General features: G+C 40.7%; 2 protein-coding genes and 1 pseudogene across 4 annotated transcripts in view; 1 reads left to right on the top strand and 2 right to left on the bottom strand.

Annotated features, from left to right (window-relative positions):
- The window catches only part of Prkacb (protein kinase cAMP-activated catalytic subunit beta), an 87,453-nt gene extending 71,472 nt beyond the window's left edge, over positions 1 to 15,981 (bottom strand). Inside the window, exon 1 of one of the 3 annotated variants that reach the window (XM_028788120.1) lies at positions 15,760 to 15,981. In XM_028788120.1, coding sequence (XP_028643953.1) covers positions 15,760 to 15,805 — 46 coding nt within the window. In that variant the 5' untranslated portion in view covers positions 15,806 to 15,981. Of the gene's footprint in view, positions 1 to 12,743; positions 12,819 to 15,092; positions 15,127 to 15,759 lie in introns of those variants that run through there. The other 2 variants (XM_028788122.1, XM_028788121.1) reach the window with 2 other exon arrangements.
- LOC114639373 (60S ribosomal protein L36a-like) lies at positions 539 to 883 on the top strand. Its single transcript, XM_028788123.1, has one exon. The coding sequence runs from the start codon at positions 563 to 565 to the stop codon at positions 881 to 883; it is 321 nt and encodes a 106-aa protein (XP_028643956.1). The 5' UTR covers positions 539 to 562.
- LOC114639372 lies at positions 2,272 to 2,937 on the bottom strand (annotated as a pseudogene).
- Positions 15,982 to 16,157: the final 176 nt, after the last annotated feature.

Raw genomic sequence — 16,157 nt, 5'->3', positions numbered from 1 at the left:
CAGGGAATTCTAATTATATTCGAAATTTTAAAATTTCTAAGACTAAAAAAGTGGGTGATGAATAGCAGGGCATGGCTCTTAGTATTCATTGTAACTTACAAAGAAATAATCTGATATTAGAGAAGAACAAAATTAAAATCAACAAGTGAGTGCAATGCGTTGAACAGGAAGTTCTGAAGCAGCACAAAGGTTGTCTGTATGACAAAAACACAAAAGCAAGCAACAAGCACAAAATCTAATATATTACCAAGTAACTCAGTCTATGAGGAAACTCTTAGAAAATAAAGGTTGTTAGAGGTGATTAGCAAAAGCTCAATTATTCTAGAGAAGTATTGAGAAGTTAAATTAAGTATTGAGAAGTTAAAAGCCTACCTGAAAAAAGTATGTCATATATAAGCCAGCAAGAATTAACAGATGAGTTAATACCTAACAAACTGAAGAGGGAAATATTATAAAGACACTAGTAATTATAAAAGACAAAGATCCACAAAGCACCTGCCTTAAAGTCCAGAAGGATTTAAAATGAACTTCGGCTTTCTGAGCTGACAGCGCTCCTGCCAACATGGTGAACGTTCCTAAGACCCGCCGGACACTCTGCAAGAAATGTGGGAAGCACCAACCCCACAAGGTGACCCAGTACAAGAAGGGCAAGGATTCCTTGTATGCCCAGGGAAAGCGGTGTTATGACAGGAATCAGAGTGGCTATGGTGGGCAGACTAAGCCTATTTATCACAAAAAGGCTAAAACTACAAAGAAGATCGTGCTGCGACTGGAGTGCGTCGAGCCCAACTGCAGATCTCAGAGGATGCTGGCTAGTAAGAGGTGCAAGCATTTTGAACTGGGAGGTGACAAGAAGAGAAAGGGCCGAGTGATCCAGTTCTAAGCCGATTTTGTTATGAAGACAGTAAAATCTTGACCTTTCACCCCCTTTGACTGTCTTTGGGGAGCAAATAAATTAAAGCTTTCAGAAATTGAAACAATAAATAAATAAATAAATAAACAAACAAACTAAACTTTGGCAGACTGAAAAGAAGCACACAGATCCAGTACGATTTTAAATATTTAGCTATAAACAACATTAAAAGATAATCAATAAAAATAAGTAACACTGAGGCACATCGTGACTAATTTTATCTAAAACTGTGTGATGCTTGAGAAATGGGAAAACATTCTAAGCCACAAGTAGAGCATATACACCCTTCAAAAATCAACAGGATATTTATCAAAAGCAATTATTCCCTTATATAGTGGTGTGTGTGATACATGTGTATCCCATATACATATCCCTTATATATCAAGCCCAAGTTTTTTTCATTTTTTAATTGGTTATTTTATTTATTGACATTTCAAATGTTATTCCCCTTCCCAGTTTCCTTTCCACAAACCCCCATCCCCTTCCTCCTCCCCCTGCCTCTGAGTGTGCTTCCCCCACCCACCCACCCACCCACCCACTCACCCACTCCTGCCTCAGCACCCTAGCATTCCACTACCCAGGGTCATCGATCCTTCAGAAGACCAACGGGCTCCCCTTCCAGTGATGCTCAGTAAAGCAATTCTCTGCTACATATGCAATTGGAGCATGGGTTTCCCCATGTGTACTCTTTAGTTGGTGATTTAGTCTCTGAGATTGGGGGTATCTGCTTGGTTGATACTGTTGTTTTTCCTATGGGGTTGCAAACCCCTTCAGCTCCTTCAGTCTTTGCCCTAACTCCTCCACTGGGGACTCTGTGCTCAGTCCAATGGTTGGCTGTGAGCATCCATATCTGTATTGGTCAGGCTTTGGCAGAGCCTCTCAGAGGACAGCTACATAGGGTTCCTGTCAGCAAGCACTTCTTAGCATCAGCAATAGTGTCTGGGTTTGGTGTCTGCGGATGGGATGGATCCCTAGGTGGGGCAGTCTCTGGATGGCCTTTCTTCGCTCTGCTCCACTCTTTGTCCCTGCACTTCCTTTTGATGGGAGGAATTCTGTATTAATATTTTTGAGGTGGGTGGGTGGCCCCATCCCTCAACTGGGGGCCATGCCTATCCACTGGATATGGTCTCCACAGTTCTATCTCCTCTTTGTTGGGTATTTCAGCTAACATCCTCCTGTTAGGTCCCTGGCATCTGGGACTTTCAAGTGGCTACCCCCAGTTCCCCCTCTCCACTGTTACTCTCCTCCTTTCAAATTCCTGATCTTATGTACTTTTTTCCCATCTCCTCCAGTTTCAGAGCCAGCTCCCCTTTTTCCCTCCACCTCCCAGGTCCCTCTAAGTCCAAAAAAAAATTTTTTTTTGACAAGGCTTGTTTTATTTTAATGACTGATCCACGGGAGGCCACAGCCGGGCCACTATGTACAGACTGAGGGAAGCCTATTTCTTGGTCTCTTCCTCCTTGGACAGAGTCTTGATGATCTTTTCCTTCTTGGCCTGCAGGTGCTCCTCCCTGCGTTTCCATGGTTCCTTGGTCTTAGACCTGCGAACCTCAGCCTGATCAGCCAGTAGCTTCTTGTGGGCCTTGTCTGCCTTCGGTTTGTGGATATGTTCCATGAGAATCCGCTTGTTTTTGAATACATTGCCTTTGATCTTCAGGTACAGGCTGTGATACATATGGTGGTCAGTCTTCTTAGATTCCCGGTATCTCCTGAGGAGCCTGCACAGGATCCTCATTCTTCTCATCCAGGTGACCTTCTCAGGCATCTGAGCATTGGCCGTACCTTCCTCTTCCCTATGCCCTTATGCCTGCCCTTCCATCGGGCCAAGGGTTTTTTGCAGTGAGCTGGGGAATGGACAGTCACTGGCTTCCGGATGATCAGCCCATCTTTGATCAGCTTCCTGATCTGCTGACGGGTGCTGGTATTGGTGATTTCACTGGTCTCATTGGGATCCAGCCAGATCTTCTTTTCACCACAGCGGATGACACTAGAGGTAAGCTCTTCTGTACCCTGAGCATACTCATGGCTGTGGACACAGCATCAAAAGGAAAGCCCCAAAATTTTTAAGATTGAAAATCTTTCAAAATATATTCTAATGTCAATGAAACTAAAAAAACAAACCCTCAAACATCTGAAAACAAAATATTAGAAAACATTGGTCAAAAAAAGTCATAAATATCAAAATATAACAAATAAAACTCACTTCTATATAAAGGATCCATAATAATTACATTTCACAATCAAGCTGAACATTTCTTAGATAATCAATATTGGTTTAACATCTCATAGCCATAAAAAGAACTTTTAACAGACTGCCCATTGTTCTAATTTTTTTTTTCTGTTGTGATAAACGGCATGGCCAAAAGCAACTTGGGAAGCAAGAGTTTACAGGCTTACACTTTCAGGTCACAAGCATCACTGATTGAATGAAGACGAGGAACTTAAAGCATGATGCTGGAGGCAAACATCATGGTGGAGTACTGCTGTCTACTGGCTTGCTCTCTGGCTCATGCTCAGCTAGCATATATGTACAAATGTACGTATGTATATCTCACAGATCAACCTGCTTAGAGATGCTGCCACCGTCAGTGGGCTGGACCCTCACACAGCAATCAATCATCTATCAGGATAATCTTTTACAAATAAAGTCACAGGTCAATTGGATCTGGACAATTCCCCAATTAAGATTCCCTCAGAAGACTCTGGGCTATGAGAAGCTGACAGCTGAAGTTAACATGGACACTCATTTTCTATTTTATATGTATAGACTTATACGTATGAGAAATACACATGTAAGTAGTATATGCTCACACTGTATATTTATATATGTTTATATATGTGTATGTATACAGTGTATAATATATACATACTATACACACACACACAGTTTGTATATGCTAGACAAAGAACAGATCTTCCTCAATCAGACAAAGGTATCATTAGAGGCACAATGTTGGAAGAGCATTGAGATCTAGAGCCTTCCTGGCTGCCTTCCTGGATGCCTTGTCATAGGTCAAAGGAGCAAAGACTACTAACCATGATCTGAGAATCGTTGACACAATACGCCAAGACAAAGCTTTCCACCTTGTAAGTTCTCACATATTATCACAGTAGCAGTAACAACAAAAATAATCTAATAATACACACACACACACACACGCACAACTTAAAATTAATAAACTTACCAAGATTCCTAGATAGGTCAGTATGAAATATCTCCAAACTATAAGCTGAAGATGAAACTTGATAAGACATATACGTGACTGCCTATTTGGTGTTTTCATTGTAATATATGAGGTTAGATTATTAGAAGAGGAAGATCGTGCAGAAGCCAGACAGAAGAATGAAACAGGAGTCATAAAGAATGAGAGAGTTCTTCAAAGAAATGTAGTCTGACTGTCTTGCCGACAGTCCACTTGAAGCTGACAGTGAATTTAGAGCATGCTTCTGCATGGCTTTCTCCAAGTGTTTAATTCTTGGCTGAAAGCACAGAGGAAGAGGAGAGTGGAGTCCAGAGCTGGGTTTATCAATCGGATACAATAAAAAGATTTGCAAGGGTTCTGGGCACCATGCCATCCTGATTGGTTAAGAAGGAAATGAAGTGAGGATGAGTGGATGCACAGATAAGAACATTTTTAAGGCAATCAGAGAGAAGACACTGTAATCAGAAAACTGATAGCTACCCTGGCAATCAGGGAGCAGTTCATTAATATGACGAGATTCTTGATGAGATGAGGTGTCCAAATGAAGTACAGGGAAGGAGGTTACAAATAACAAAGAAGGTTTCTGAGCCAGGTGATGATGAGAACAGAACTTGAAACTGCCCAACATGAATGCTGGGCTTAGGAACCAAAAGTGATTGTGAGGTCCATGCTTTTGGTAAATGAGAAGCAAACCACAGATTAGATAACAGCAACAACAGGCAGCAGTAGCACAGACAAGTGACAGACACTTCAAAAGAAGGAGTTTTCAAAGGGTAAGGAAAATATTTTATCCCCCTGAGACCACTTTTCTCCTCCCATTTCAAATGTTGTAATTCGGGGGCTAAAGAGATGGTTCAGTGATTGAGAGCTTGTATGACGTAGGTTCTTAACAGTCATTTCAGGTGGCTCAAGACTGTCTATAACTCCAGCTCCTGAAACCTCTAGCCTTCATAGTCACCTTCACATGTGTAAACACACAAACACACACACACACACACACACACACGAACACACACACGAGAGTGCACAGGCACACATGCACCCTTTAAAAGAAGTGATATTACTTTGATACATTAAACTGTTCTCTACTAAAGAAAAGCAACTTCATCAGGTCAAGTAGCTATTATCCCTAAATGGTCAATGCAGTACAGATAAAGTACTCCCCCATAACACTCACAAAATAGAATTCAATTTCTTAAAAATGTGTATGTATGGATGTTTTGTCTTCGTTAATGTCTGTGTACCATGTGTACTCCTGGAGCCTGTGGAAGCTAGAGGAGAGTGGTAGATCATTTGGGAAAGGAGTTACAGACATCTGTGAGCCACCACGTGGGTACTGGGAATTGAACCTTGGTTCTCTGAAAGAGCACAAATGCCATCAATGACTGAGCCATCTCTCCAGCTCCCAAGTTTGATATTTTTATAACCCATTAAACCATCCATGATTTTAGTTTCCACCATAGCCTGAACCATCAACCCTGGCACACTCTAGAGTCAGAATACTAAGCAAGCGCTGTTTCCTGTATGGATGAAAATGTCATCAGCCATATTCCTGGACCTGCAGCATACCATGTCTTTCCTATCATGACATACTCCATCCCTCTGGAATCTTAGGCACAGATGTCAGATTTATCACCTATACATTCCCAGAGGAGTATAATAAAGTATGAAGTAGTCAATGACCACCTATTACTTAATAATGACAACATCTTCTGCAAAGGGCATATACATACACCCAGGGTCATGTTAATACTGATGAAGATACAGGGAAATGCAGAGCAGGCTTCGATGACAGAGTGTGGTGATCTACATAATTTCAGAGTGTTAAATCTCTGGGACAAATCTCCTTTAAGTTTGATTACTTAAAGAAAGAAGCAAGTGTCTTCCCCAGAGGATGTAGATGGAGGCTTGATGACCCAGAATTTGTGACGGTCTTTACAAGTCCATGAGAAAGATTTATATCAATTGCTCCTGTACTATTTATGCCAAAATGAATACAGGCTGCAGACTATTGTTTCATGGACAGAAACCTACAGGTTTCAGTCTAAAAGCTTCTGCAATGGTTACTAGACATTCGCCACCATAACCACACTACCTAGACCTAGGTAGCTAGATTCTAGTGCACTATAATGAAGATAGCAATTTTAGTCATAAAGGGGTATAGGATTCCATAACTGATTTTACTGAAGTCCACACTGCCAAGCGTTTTAAAATCACAGAGTATAGAAAGCTAACTATGTAGGAATCTCCAGCATGTGAAGTTAAGAAGAAAACTTAACTTGTTATGGCCATACAATGAATAAGTGACTTATAAACAACAAACAAGTGAGTGACATTTTCCTAGGTAAGAGAGTTAACAGGCCCAGGTCACTTAGGACTTAGGACTCAGCTGTCTCGCCCTTGAAACAAAGAAAAGGAATCTTAGGGTACACGCACTATCCGGAAGATCCTCTTTCGGCCTCTTTGCTGATGCAAGTAAGGGAGATGCCCCGTTTCCTGCTGGCACAGCAGACTGGATCCATGTAAGACTTTAACAGAGAAACAGCAGGAAGATCCTCACTACTGACCAAGGGATTGCTGATGATCTCACAAAAACAAACAAAAACTAATGAAGGTGTTTAACATGAAATTTGCCTGCAATACTATAATTGAGCATCTCCATAAATGTATTTCAGCTACAGAGTGACCAGTCTAAGAACATACGGCAGCTCCTGATAGAGATTGGGCAGGCTGAGAAAGTCCAGGAGGCACATGGGTTTTAAGTGCTCATAGTACTCTGAATTGTAAGTGAACATTTTCTTGCAATGAGTAGATTTTCCCTTCTGTCACTTGTCACAGGTTTAAAACCCTCATAGCTTGTATAACCTAACCATGTGGGGCCCACTTTTAACTTGGACTAGTCTAACTCCATCACACAATCAATTGAAAAGAACCATTTAAAAAGCCATCTTCCAGCCTTGTGGGATAACACTGTTGAAACTACAGTAAAGTCTTGATTGCGTGTGTGTTCTCTGACTTACAATTTTCTGCTGTCACCATACATACTTGCTAGTTTAAAAAAAAATCTCTGCTACATTTAAGGTCAAATCAATTGACTAAGTCATTTTATTGTTTATGAAGTTGCCTAGCCACAAAGTCCTGTTACTGTTTTGTACACATAAGCTGCTCAGCAGTGTTCAAAGCCCTTCTAGTATGTTAGCGGCTTTTACTGACCCTCAACCGCTAAAGAGGCTACACCACAAACTGTTTTGTGCATTTATCCTTTTCCTTCTGATGGCTTCTGTTGTTTACAGCAGCAGTTCTTAACCTTTGGGGGTTACTTATCAGATATCCTGCCTAGCAGGATCCTATATTTACATTACAATTCATAATAGCAGCAAAATAACAGTTATAAAGTAGCAACAAAATAACTTTATGGTTGGGTCAGCACAACTTGAGGAACTGTACTGAAGTTTCGCAGCGTTAGGACAGCCGAGGAATGCTGCTTTACAGCATCTCATAACTGGTTTCAGATACTTGGATTAGGGCTTTCTGGGTCCCTATTGGCATGCAAAGAAAGTTTCCCAGAAATTCTTCAACAGCAGCTTCTTGGGGCACTAGTTTTTAATCCAAAGATTTGAAGCACATACCCTGCACGTGAATGATTGCTTATTTTCATTCCCTCGCTGTCTCCTCCCATCCACTTTCATGGTCGCCATAGATATTGGCAATTTTAGAAGTTTTTCCCATTGTTTAATATTCAGAATATGCTGTACATAATGCACATGTTGCTAATGTGCTTTACAACTTTCTGGCAGGGTTTCCACACACAGGTACATCACACAGCTGAGATGAACCAGCAGCCCAGAAACTCTGGACAGCCCCTTTCTGCCACAATCTGTTTTTCGGGTAATGCTAGTGTTTTCATTAAACTGTATGTAAAGCTCATTCCAAAGTATTCTTCCTCCACCCGCCTGTCCACCATGGACTCACATGTCCATACTATAGCCACCTTCTCAGGTATACTGGTAGGTATGAGGTGATCTCAGAAGGTGTAGGTAGCATGATATGACCTGTAACAACCCAGTAATGGTAGACTCATTTACACTGCTTACACTTGGATAGCAGGCCTCAGGAGAGATCAGTTTTTTAAAAACCAAAGTAGTTTTTGGTTTTTCCTACCTGCCCTCAAATACAAATACAAACAAAATGAAGTTTTGCTTCAGCTTTCTTTACTCAGCAATCCAATCAAGCAGTGTGTAAGGGAAAGCTGTGTTAGCGTTTTTATTGCAAATAAAATACATCTGTATTCAAAAGCACTCATGCTGGTAGACACTGTTTCTGCCCTACAGATCACACTGTCCAGTAGAGAAAACAAATGGAGAAAACGGTAGCTGGAGTGCTACACATAGAGGTGTGACATTGGGAACTCTGTACTCTTCCCTATATAAGGTCCCATGTGTTGGTATCAGGCCTGAACCCAATGACATCACATCTAGGGCAACCTAGGTGATTCTACATCGTTGCCAAGGCAACCGCCATATACTCCCAGAATCCACCTGGCTACCTCACCTTTACCTGGGAAAAGGCTATGTCACCACCCATATAAATAGGCAGAACTCCCTGACCTTGCTCTCTTTCTCCGCCATCTTCTCCCATTCCTCTCCCCCCACCTTTGCCCTTTGCCCTGAATAACATCCCCGCCCCTCCACCCTCTCTGAACCATTTGGTCTGGTGTTATCTGTTCTAAGCTGTGAGCCGAAGTCTAACACCATGCTTCACTTCTGCCCAGCACCGAGGCCAGGCCATGTGTCCAATGCCTTGCCACAAACAGTTCTCAGTAGCTGTCTTCTAGCCTGAAGACAAGAATCAAGTGTCACTTTTATTTGCATCTATACATAGTGTGAATCAGACACTCAGGAAGTCCTGAGAAGCAGCAGAGGACTAAATGACAAATACACAGAGATTTTCTGTCTAAGTCTGAGCTGCAGGATGATTTGTCTCACAACTACAGCTGAAGAGGAAACATACTATCCCTATGAACATTCATGACTGCTCAACTTAGAAGCTGAACTGGTATTCAAGGAGCTAAATTACTAGGAGAGCCAGCCCTTACAAAAGAAGCTAAGCAATGCTTATATGGTCACTTCCGAAAAAATAATGACAAACAAATTTTACAACCATTAATTAGTCAAATTTCAAAGGCTCAATTTTTCAGGATGAAATCTACATGGAAAATATAGGTCTGCCATAAGCTTTCACACTGAAATTCAACAACTGCCTTAGAAGAAAAAACTTTGAGAAGTCACCAAAGGGTCAACATGTAAATCTCAAGCATAGTCATAGGGCGTGATATTCATCTCTCGCTACAGCAAGCCTGGTAAGACACATCTCTACTGGATTTCTAATGCAGAACTAATTTCAACTAACTAGTGCAGTAATTCAATTAGTGCTTTTCTGTCTTTAAAAGAATCCTAAATTTAACCTGAAACCATTTGCTTAGACATAGAACAGTAAATCTAATTTATAATAGAATATCCAAGTCTTTCATTGTATGAGCTACAAGAAAGCAACTCATTGCCTGTAGCCCATACACTAAAAACACACCAAAGGCCACTGCAGCTAAATATGCACATCAAGGTCAACAATTTATTTTTAAAACAGAAATTTTATCAAATTTCTTTCCCTGACTTCAAAGGCTGTAATAGTTGTCTTTAGGATCAAATTCTGAGTCTTCCCATGTGGCCTCTGTCTTCTGAGTTCTTTCATTATACAATCTTTATCACCAACTCCATAGTCTACCATTTCGTTACAACAGGCAATTTTCCTAATCTGGACGTAGGGTACTGTTTCTCTCCTTTGATTTTCTCTTACAGCCTCTCTGGTGAACGTTTCTCATTTCAGTATCCCACTAAAGATCCATCTCTTTGAAAGTCTTTATTGAACCTCATCTACCTCAGCATAGTGGAAAAGACCATTCCTTCTCTTGGCTCCCCTGCTAACCCTTCTTGAAATAATTTTGTTGTTGTTGTTTTAGAATTAAATTAACCAATCTTTATTTTTACATCATCACATATACTCTAACACATAGGCTTACTTATGTGTACTGAATAAATGAATGAGTAAATGGACGGAAGAACAAGAAAAGGAGCTTTATAAAGTATTATGTCTGTGTCAAGGCTTCTCATGATATGATCGAGGGAGCCTTTCACTCATGATCCTCCTACTCCAGCCCATCTATTCCTGGTATGACAGGTGTGTGCCACTACTACAAGATACTCTTGGGAGAGCACGCATGGGTGTGTGCATGATATGTGTTTGAGTGTGGCTGCACATACAGAGATCAACCTCAGCTGTTAGCTCACAACTTCCACCTTGTCTGATACAGGGCAGAGTACACTAAGCTAGCTTCCAAGGATTCTCCTAGCCTGGTCTCTCTCTCACCATAAAGGCATGGAAATTACAACTGTGTACTGCTGTGCCTGGCTTTCCATGAGTTCTGCTGATGTGAACTCAGGTCCTGCTGCTTGTACTTTTACTGACTGAACTAACTCTTCAGACCTAGAAGGGGTATTCTTTTTTAAGACATTAAATGCTGTAAATAATACAGTACTGATATTTTTATCTTCTATAAATTCCATATTTTTATATTTAAAATAACTTTTCAGTGGAAATTTATAATATATTTGTCAGAGGAAATTTGGCCACAAACCCATTTATTAATATGTAACTATATTCTTAAACTTATGAATGATAATGATTGCTTTATTTTGTTAATTCACTGGAACATCATAATTAACTGGGTAACTTCTAACTGTCCATCAGAATGTTGAGCTACTCTGGCTTGCCCAGACTCTTCTTCCAGGCTGTTTCTACCTCTCAGCCATGACTGATCTTCCTAAGGTGATTTTCTTGCTTCTCAATTATCCTGCTGCCGGAAGTGGGAAGCAATTATCTGCCTATGTCCTATGTGAGCAGAAGAACAGGAAAAATGATTCCCAAATGGGAGATAATTCTAAACAGTAATTCATATAGAAATAAAAATCAAGAACTAAATGAGATCATATGTATTTATCAATCAAAATTGAGTTCATAATTCTGGTTTTTTTCTTTTAACCCAAAAAGGACTATTCCTAAGTACCTCTGCCAGTCACTACCTCTCTACTTCTAATTACTCTTTAAGAAACCTGTCAATCTGATAAATAAAAAGAAAAAGTTCAAAGACATAAGAAGCAAGAGAAAACTAAATTCATTTCTTGTCAACAATTGACCCTAAAAAATTTTCAATCAAATATACAGTCTTATATTTATAACTAAGTTCCACCAAAGGGAACTTTGTGAGTATATCAAACTACTATATCTTAATTTGTTCACTATTTTTATAAATTGTTATTTAGAAGAAATGCTAATGATTTTGAGAAAATATATCTCTAGAATTTTGTTCATTTAAATACTTTCATGATTATTACCAAATTACCAAAATTATAGGATAAGGGTTGGTGTTTTTATTATATGTAAAGACAGCTCTTGTCAAACACCATCTAGACAAGTGCAAGGTAAAAGATCAGTTCTTCAGTGGTGCAGCTGCTTTCCAAGTTCTCAACAGCTACATCGAGGTAGAACCCACTTCACTGAGCATCGAAGCGGGAGAACATAGCTATTGTCATAGAACTATGTAAAATCCATTAATAACAGCAATGTAAGTTCAAGTGACCTCTTGACTTGCTACCTAACAGGAAAATAAGGTACACAATTAGAAACAAGGAATAAATCATATAGCAATGAAGGTTTTAAGAGTAGAAAGTTAATTATATATAGTTAATTTAGCATTTTACCAAATAGAAAATGAAATACCTAAAGAAAGTAACTTAGCTCTTCCTCCCATTTTTAGATGAGGATAAGAATCCAGAAAATGGTACAGAAATGATTATCTTTCTTATTTAAGATAGTTAGCAGATCCAAAAAGAGTCATCATTGGAAGAAACACAGTGTGTTATCATTAATAAACTAAACAAAAAACTGGCTGTTCTCTGTGTCCTGAACCTGACTTTCTGCTGGGTACTCAAAAAGACTGCTCAGCAGGACCCTTTGGGTCAGAGGCTCTGAGACTAACCTGCCTAAGTTCAAATGTCACTCCTTGATTAACTACTATGAAACCTTTAACAAGTTACACATCACTTCTTTACCCATTTTTTAAAATGGGGCAACATTAGAACCATTCCACATGGTTTGAAAAAGTATGTATGGCAACGTGTGCAAAGTGCCCAGAGAAACAGACACACACTAGTTCTCCAAAATGTTAACAAGTTTGCATTTGCTGAACTTTATCTACTAATGATTTTTTTTGATCAGTTTCTACCTACTCTCAAGGTCTCTTTTTCCTTTTCTTTCTTTTGAGGCAATATCTCACAATGTCACTATTGCTGGTCTCAACTTTATATAAAGCAGGCTAGCCTTGAACTCAAAAGATCAGCCTTCTGCCTCTGCAGTGTTGGGATTAAAGGTGTGTGCCACCTAACCCAGTCTAAGCTTCAAAATCATTTCCAAAAGCCATTCTACAACCTCTGGGCTACAGTGCGGCTTGTCTACTTCTTCTCATGGAGGATTAACACCCAAGAGTTTTTACCCATAGACCTGGACATGCTTACCATGTGTGATACACACGTAACGCCACAGAAAGCCTGGAGATGTCATGTATGTTTTTAAAAGAACAAAAACATTCCAGATTTAAAAAAAAAAGCATGGGGCTTTCTTCTTCTTCTTCTTCTTCTTCTTCTTCTTCTTCTTCTTCTTCTTCTTCTTCTTCTTCTTCTTCCTTCTCCTTCTCCTCCTTCTTTTGTATTAATAAGGCTATGTGAATAACATACTTAATTCAAAAATAAATCATTCTTGAATTACAAGGGTTGAAAACATCTCTGAAACTTGTAGCCTCCTGTTTCTAAAAGTTCTAAAAGTTTCTGTGTATTAAATAATGTTTAAATAAGTATACTTAAATTTTGGAAGACATTTATTTCAAGAGTAATTTTAAAAACACATAGGAGACTTACATAATGGCAAAAGTTGTTCTTTGAAACACCCCAGTTCCCTGAGGAATTCAAAATAGTTTCTCTCTAGAAACTGTAGCAATCAGAATGGGATCCTTTAATTTTGTGGGTGTAGGAGCAAAGCCCTGGATGGTCAAAGCTAACAACAACAACAACAACAAAGTCAAACCAAACCAAATCAAACTAAAACAACACTGACATAAAAAAACAAACAAAAACAACCCCCCCAAACAAAACAAACCCCCAAAGCCTTCTCATTTATCTTTATACCTAACTTCATTCTTTGGGAGTATTTTTAGAATTAAGCTCTAGAATTACCTGTCTGTGGGAGGCTTCTTCCTCATCAAAGTACAGATCTTACCTTCATATCTTTAATTAGCTCTTCAAATCAAACACTTCCCTGCTGATAACTTCTCATGCTCTAATTTTACTCTCAATGCCAGCACTTACAGTCTGCCTTTCACATGATGCTACATAGTAACACTTTAGGATTTTGTCCACAGGTCTACAAGGAAACCCAAAGCAGGTGGTAACTACTCTGAAAGAGGACACAGTAATTACTTAGTGATGCTAGATGCAGGCAGAGCATCAGAGCTGTTCTTTACTCTCTTGTTAAGAATATGATCTCAACCCTTGCTTCTTCAGGTCTGGCACTTGGTTGGCTCTTGAGATAGGATGATTGCATAGACGCTTAAGAACTTGAACTCTTAAGATCACATGTATTTCTAAAAGTGTATTCTGTGTATTAAGAGAAATCAAATAATTATATTTAAATTGAGCCACAAATTTTCAAGAATAGTTCATTTGAAAAATACACAGAACAGTTAGGTACACGATGGTAAGACATGTTCTATCATTAAGTTTTACAACATAATACCACTTCTTTGCTTCAGAAGAACACTAACCCACATCAGCTAACATTTCTCCACGTGAAGCCATGTAAACTGATCTATAAATGTCTCATATGATTTTCCCATGAGACATCTGCTATCTTCTTTTGACACTTCACAATATTTTGCAAATTATTCTAATGATCTTCAGATTCTATAAATTAAATTCACACAAGACTTTGTCATAGCTACCAGTTTAAATTCACATCATCTGGGGGGAACCTAGTGGAAGCATAAGAGCAGAATGTACAGACTACTGGAGAGTGGACTATCATTAAAAATACAAGAACTGTGCAAGACAGCACTTGCTAAGAAAATTACTACCAAGCACATTTTCATAACACAATTAGCATACATTGTACATGAGAAATAGGGCAACAGCAATGTTAAGTGGATATAAAATTTTCTCATACTTCATTTTTTTGTGAGTCAATTAGTTACTACTACATTTGCACAATTAACAAAAGGTAACATGGAAGTCCTATTTCTACATTGGCTTTTCAAGTTGTCACATGCTCACCTACAGTTGGCACTGCTGTTCACGTAACTTTCCTGGAAAAACCTTATTAATGAAACATAACCCATTAAATCTGACTTTGTTGTTTACATTCCCCAAAAGCAATAGCTAGACCCTCTTCTGTCAACTCAATTCTGCTTTGTTCATGAGGAGCAAAGGGTGTTTGCTTCAAGCTAATGACAAGATTAGCTCTCCAGTCTTCTGTTATAAACACAGACACAATGGCAGATACAATTTACAGAAACATGAACAAATTGTCAGACTTACTTCAAGAGCTGAGATGTCATTTACCTATGGCAATGTAACAAAAGCCAAGTACCGTTCTTTAATTATTCTGAATTATCAATTATAATATGAACCGTATAATGACACAATTTTTCACAACCTGTTACACTACACGAGTATACGTGTATGCTTACATAAAAAAATACCACGCTGCTACTTAGAAATTCAATTTCCACAACTCTTTTGTCTTGAAATTTTGTATAAAGTACTGACTGTCTGCACTTGGGGCTCTCAGAAGAAAGCACTTTAACTCGGAAATACCTGTAAGTTTTACAGGCATCCTGTCACACTCCTGGATGTCTGGAGTAAAAGCAAAGCTGTCTCACTTTTTTTTTCTCCTCGAATGGATAAAGTTGCTGCTTGTGTTTATGTCTGCCATCTCTTATCGCCTGGGTGAAAGAAAGAACCTTAGACACTGAGGGTTAACGTCACCTTTGGAGACCCACACTGGCACTCACCTTGTGATAAAATTGATATACATCCAAGAGGAGAAAAAGAGCCAACTCAACCCAAACACACTACCTGTAGCTCCCTTAAAAGAGGGTCAGGGTGTTAGGGGCTCTGGGAGAAGGGAGAAAAGCTAAGAGTGCGATCACAAAAGGGACTTCTTTTCAAGGACCATATTTGGGGAAGCGTTCCAGACCGTGGTAGCCCTCCTCGCTCCTACTGGAAAGGGGATCACAGGGACCGCGCTGCCGGCCTTCCCTCTCTCCAGTAAGCCCCGGTGCTTGGCCCTCCCCCCCACCCCGAGCCTTAGTGGGGGAGGGGACAGAGAAGGAGGCGGCCGGCCACCGGGGCCCCTAGAACTGCTAGCCGTGGCCACTGCAAGGCCTGGCCCGTGGCTCGCGGCCTTGGGGGACTCCGGTCCAGGGCGCTGCACCGCGGCCCATCCGGCGGGAACCCAGCCAGGGCCTTCGACTCGACTCACCGCTCTCCACTTCGCTGCCTTTCTTGGCGATCGCAGTGTTCCCCATGACCCGGGTGTCGGCAAGCAGAGGTGACGGAGGGGAGGGGACCGGGGCCGTCCCGCCGCCCCACAGTCTGCAGCAACTCCCGCTTTGGCTGGGCTCCCACAGACCCTGGAGCGCGGCGTCCGGGTGCACCGAGTGGCTGGGTGTCGAGGAGAGATGCTGCGAGCTCTCCCGCAGAACTGTGGCGGTGGCGGCGGCGCGCGGACACTCCCCCTTCCCGAGCCCGCCCTCCAGGCGCGTCCCCGACACCGCGCGTCCCCAGTAGCCGCACACCCGGAGTGCGACCTCCGCCTCTTTCCGGGCGGGCGCGCCGGAAGTGACGTACTCAAGCCCCCCGGCGGGCCGGAGCCCCTCT

The sequence above is a fragment of the Grammomys surdaster genome, unplaced genomic scaffold (assembly GCF_004785775.1).
Source record: "Grammomys surdaster isolate TR1022 unplaced genomic scaffold, NIH_TR_1.0 125701, whole genome shotgun sequence".
NCBI lineage: Eukaryota > Metazoa > Chordata > Mammalia > Rodentia > Muridae > Grammomys > Grammomys surdaster.
This window is presented reverse-complemented; position numbering and strand designations above follow the sequence as displayed.

Coding starts and splice junctions, on each gene's coding strand:
- LOC114639373 (XM_028788123.1), top strand. CDS start 563: ATGGTGAACGTTCCTAAGACCCGCCGGACACTCTGCAAGAAATGTGGG.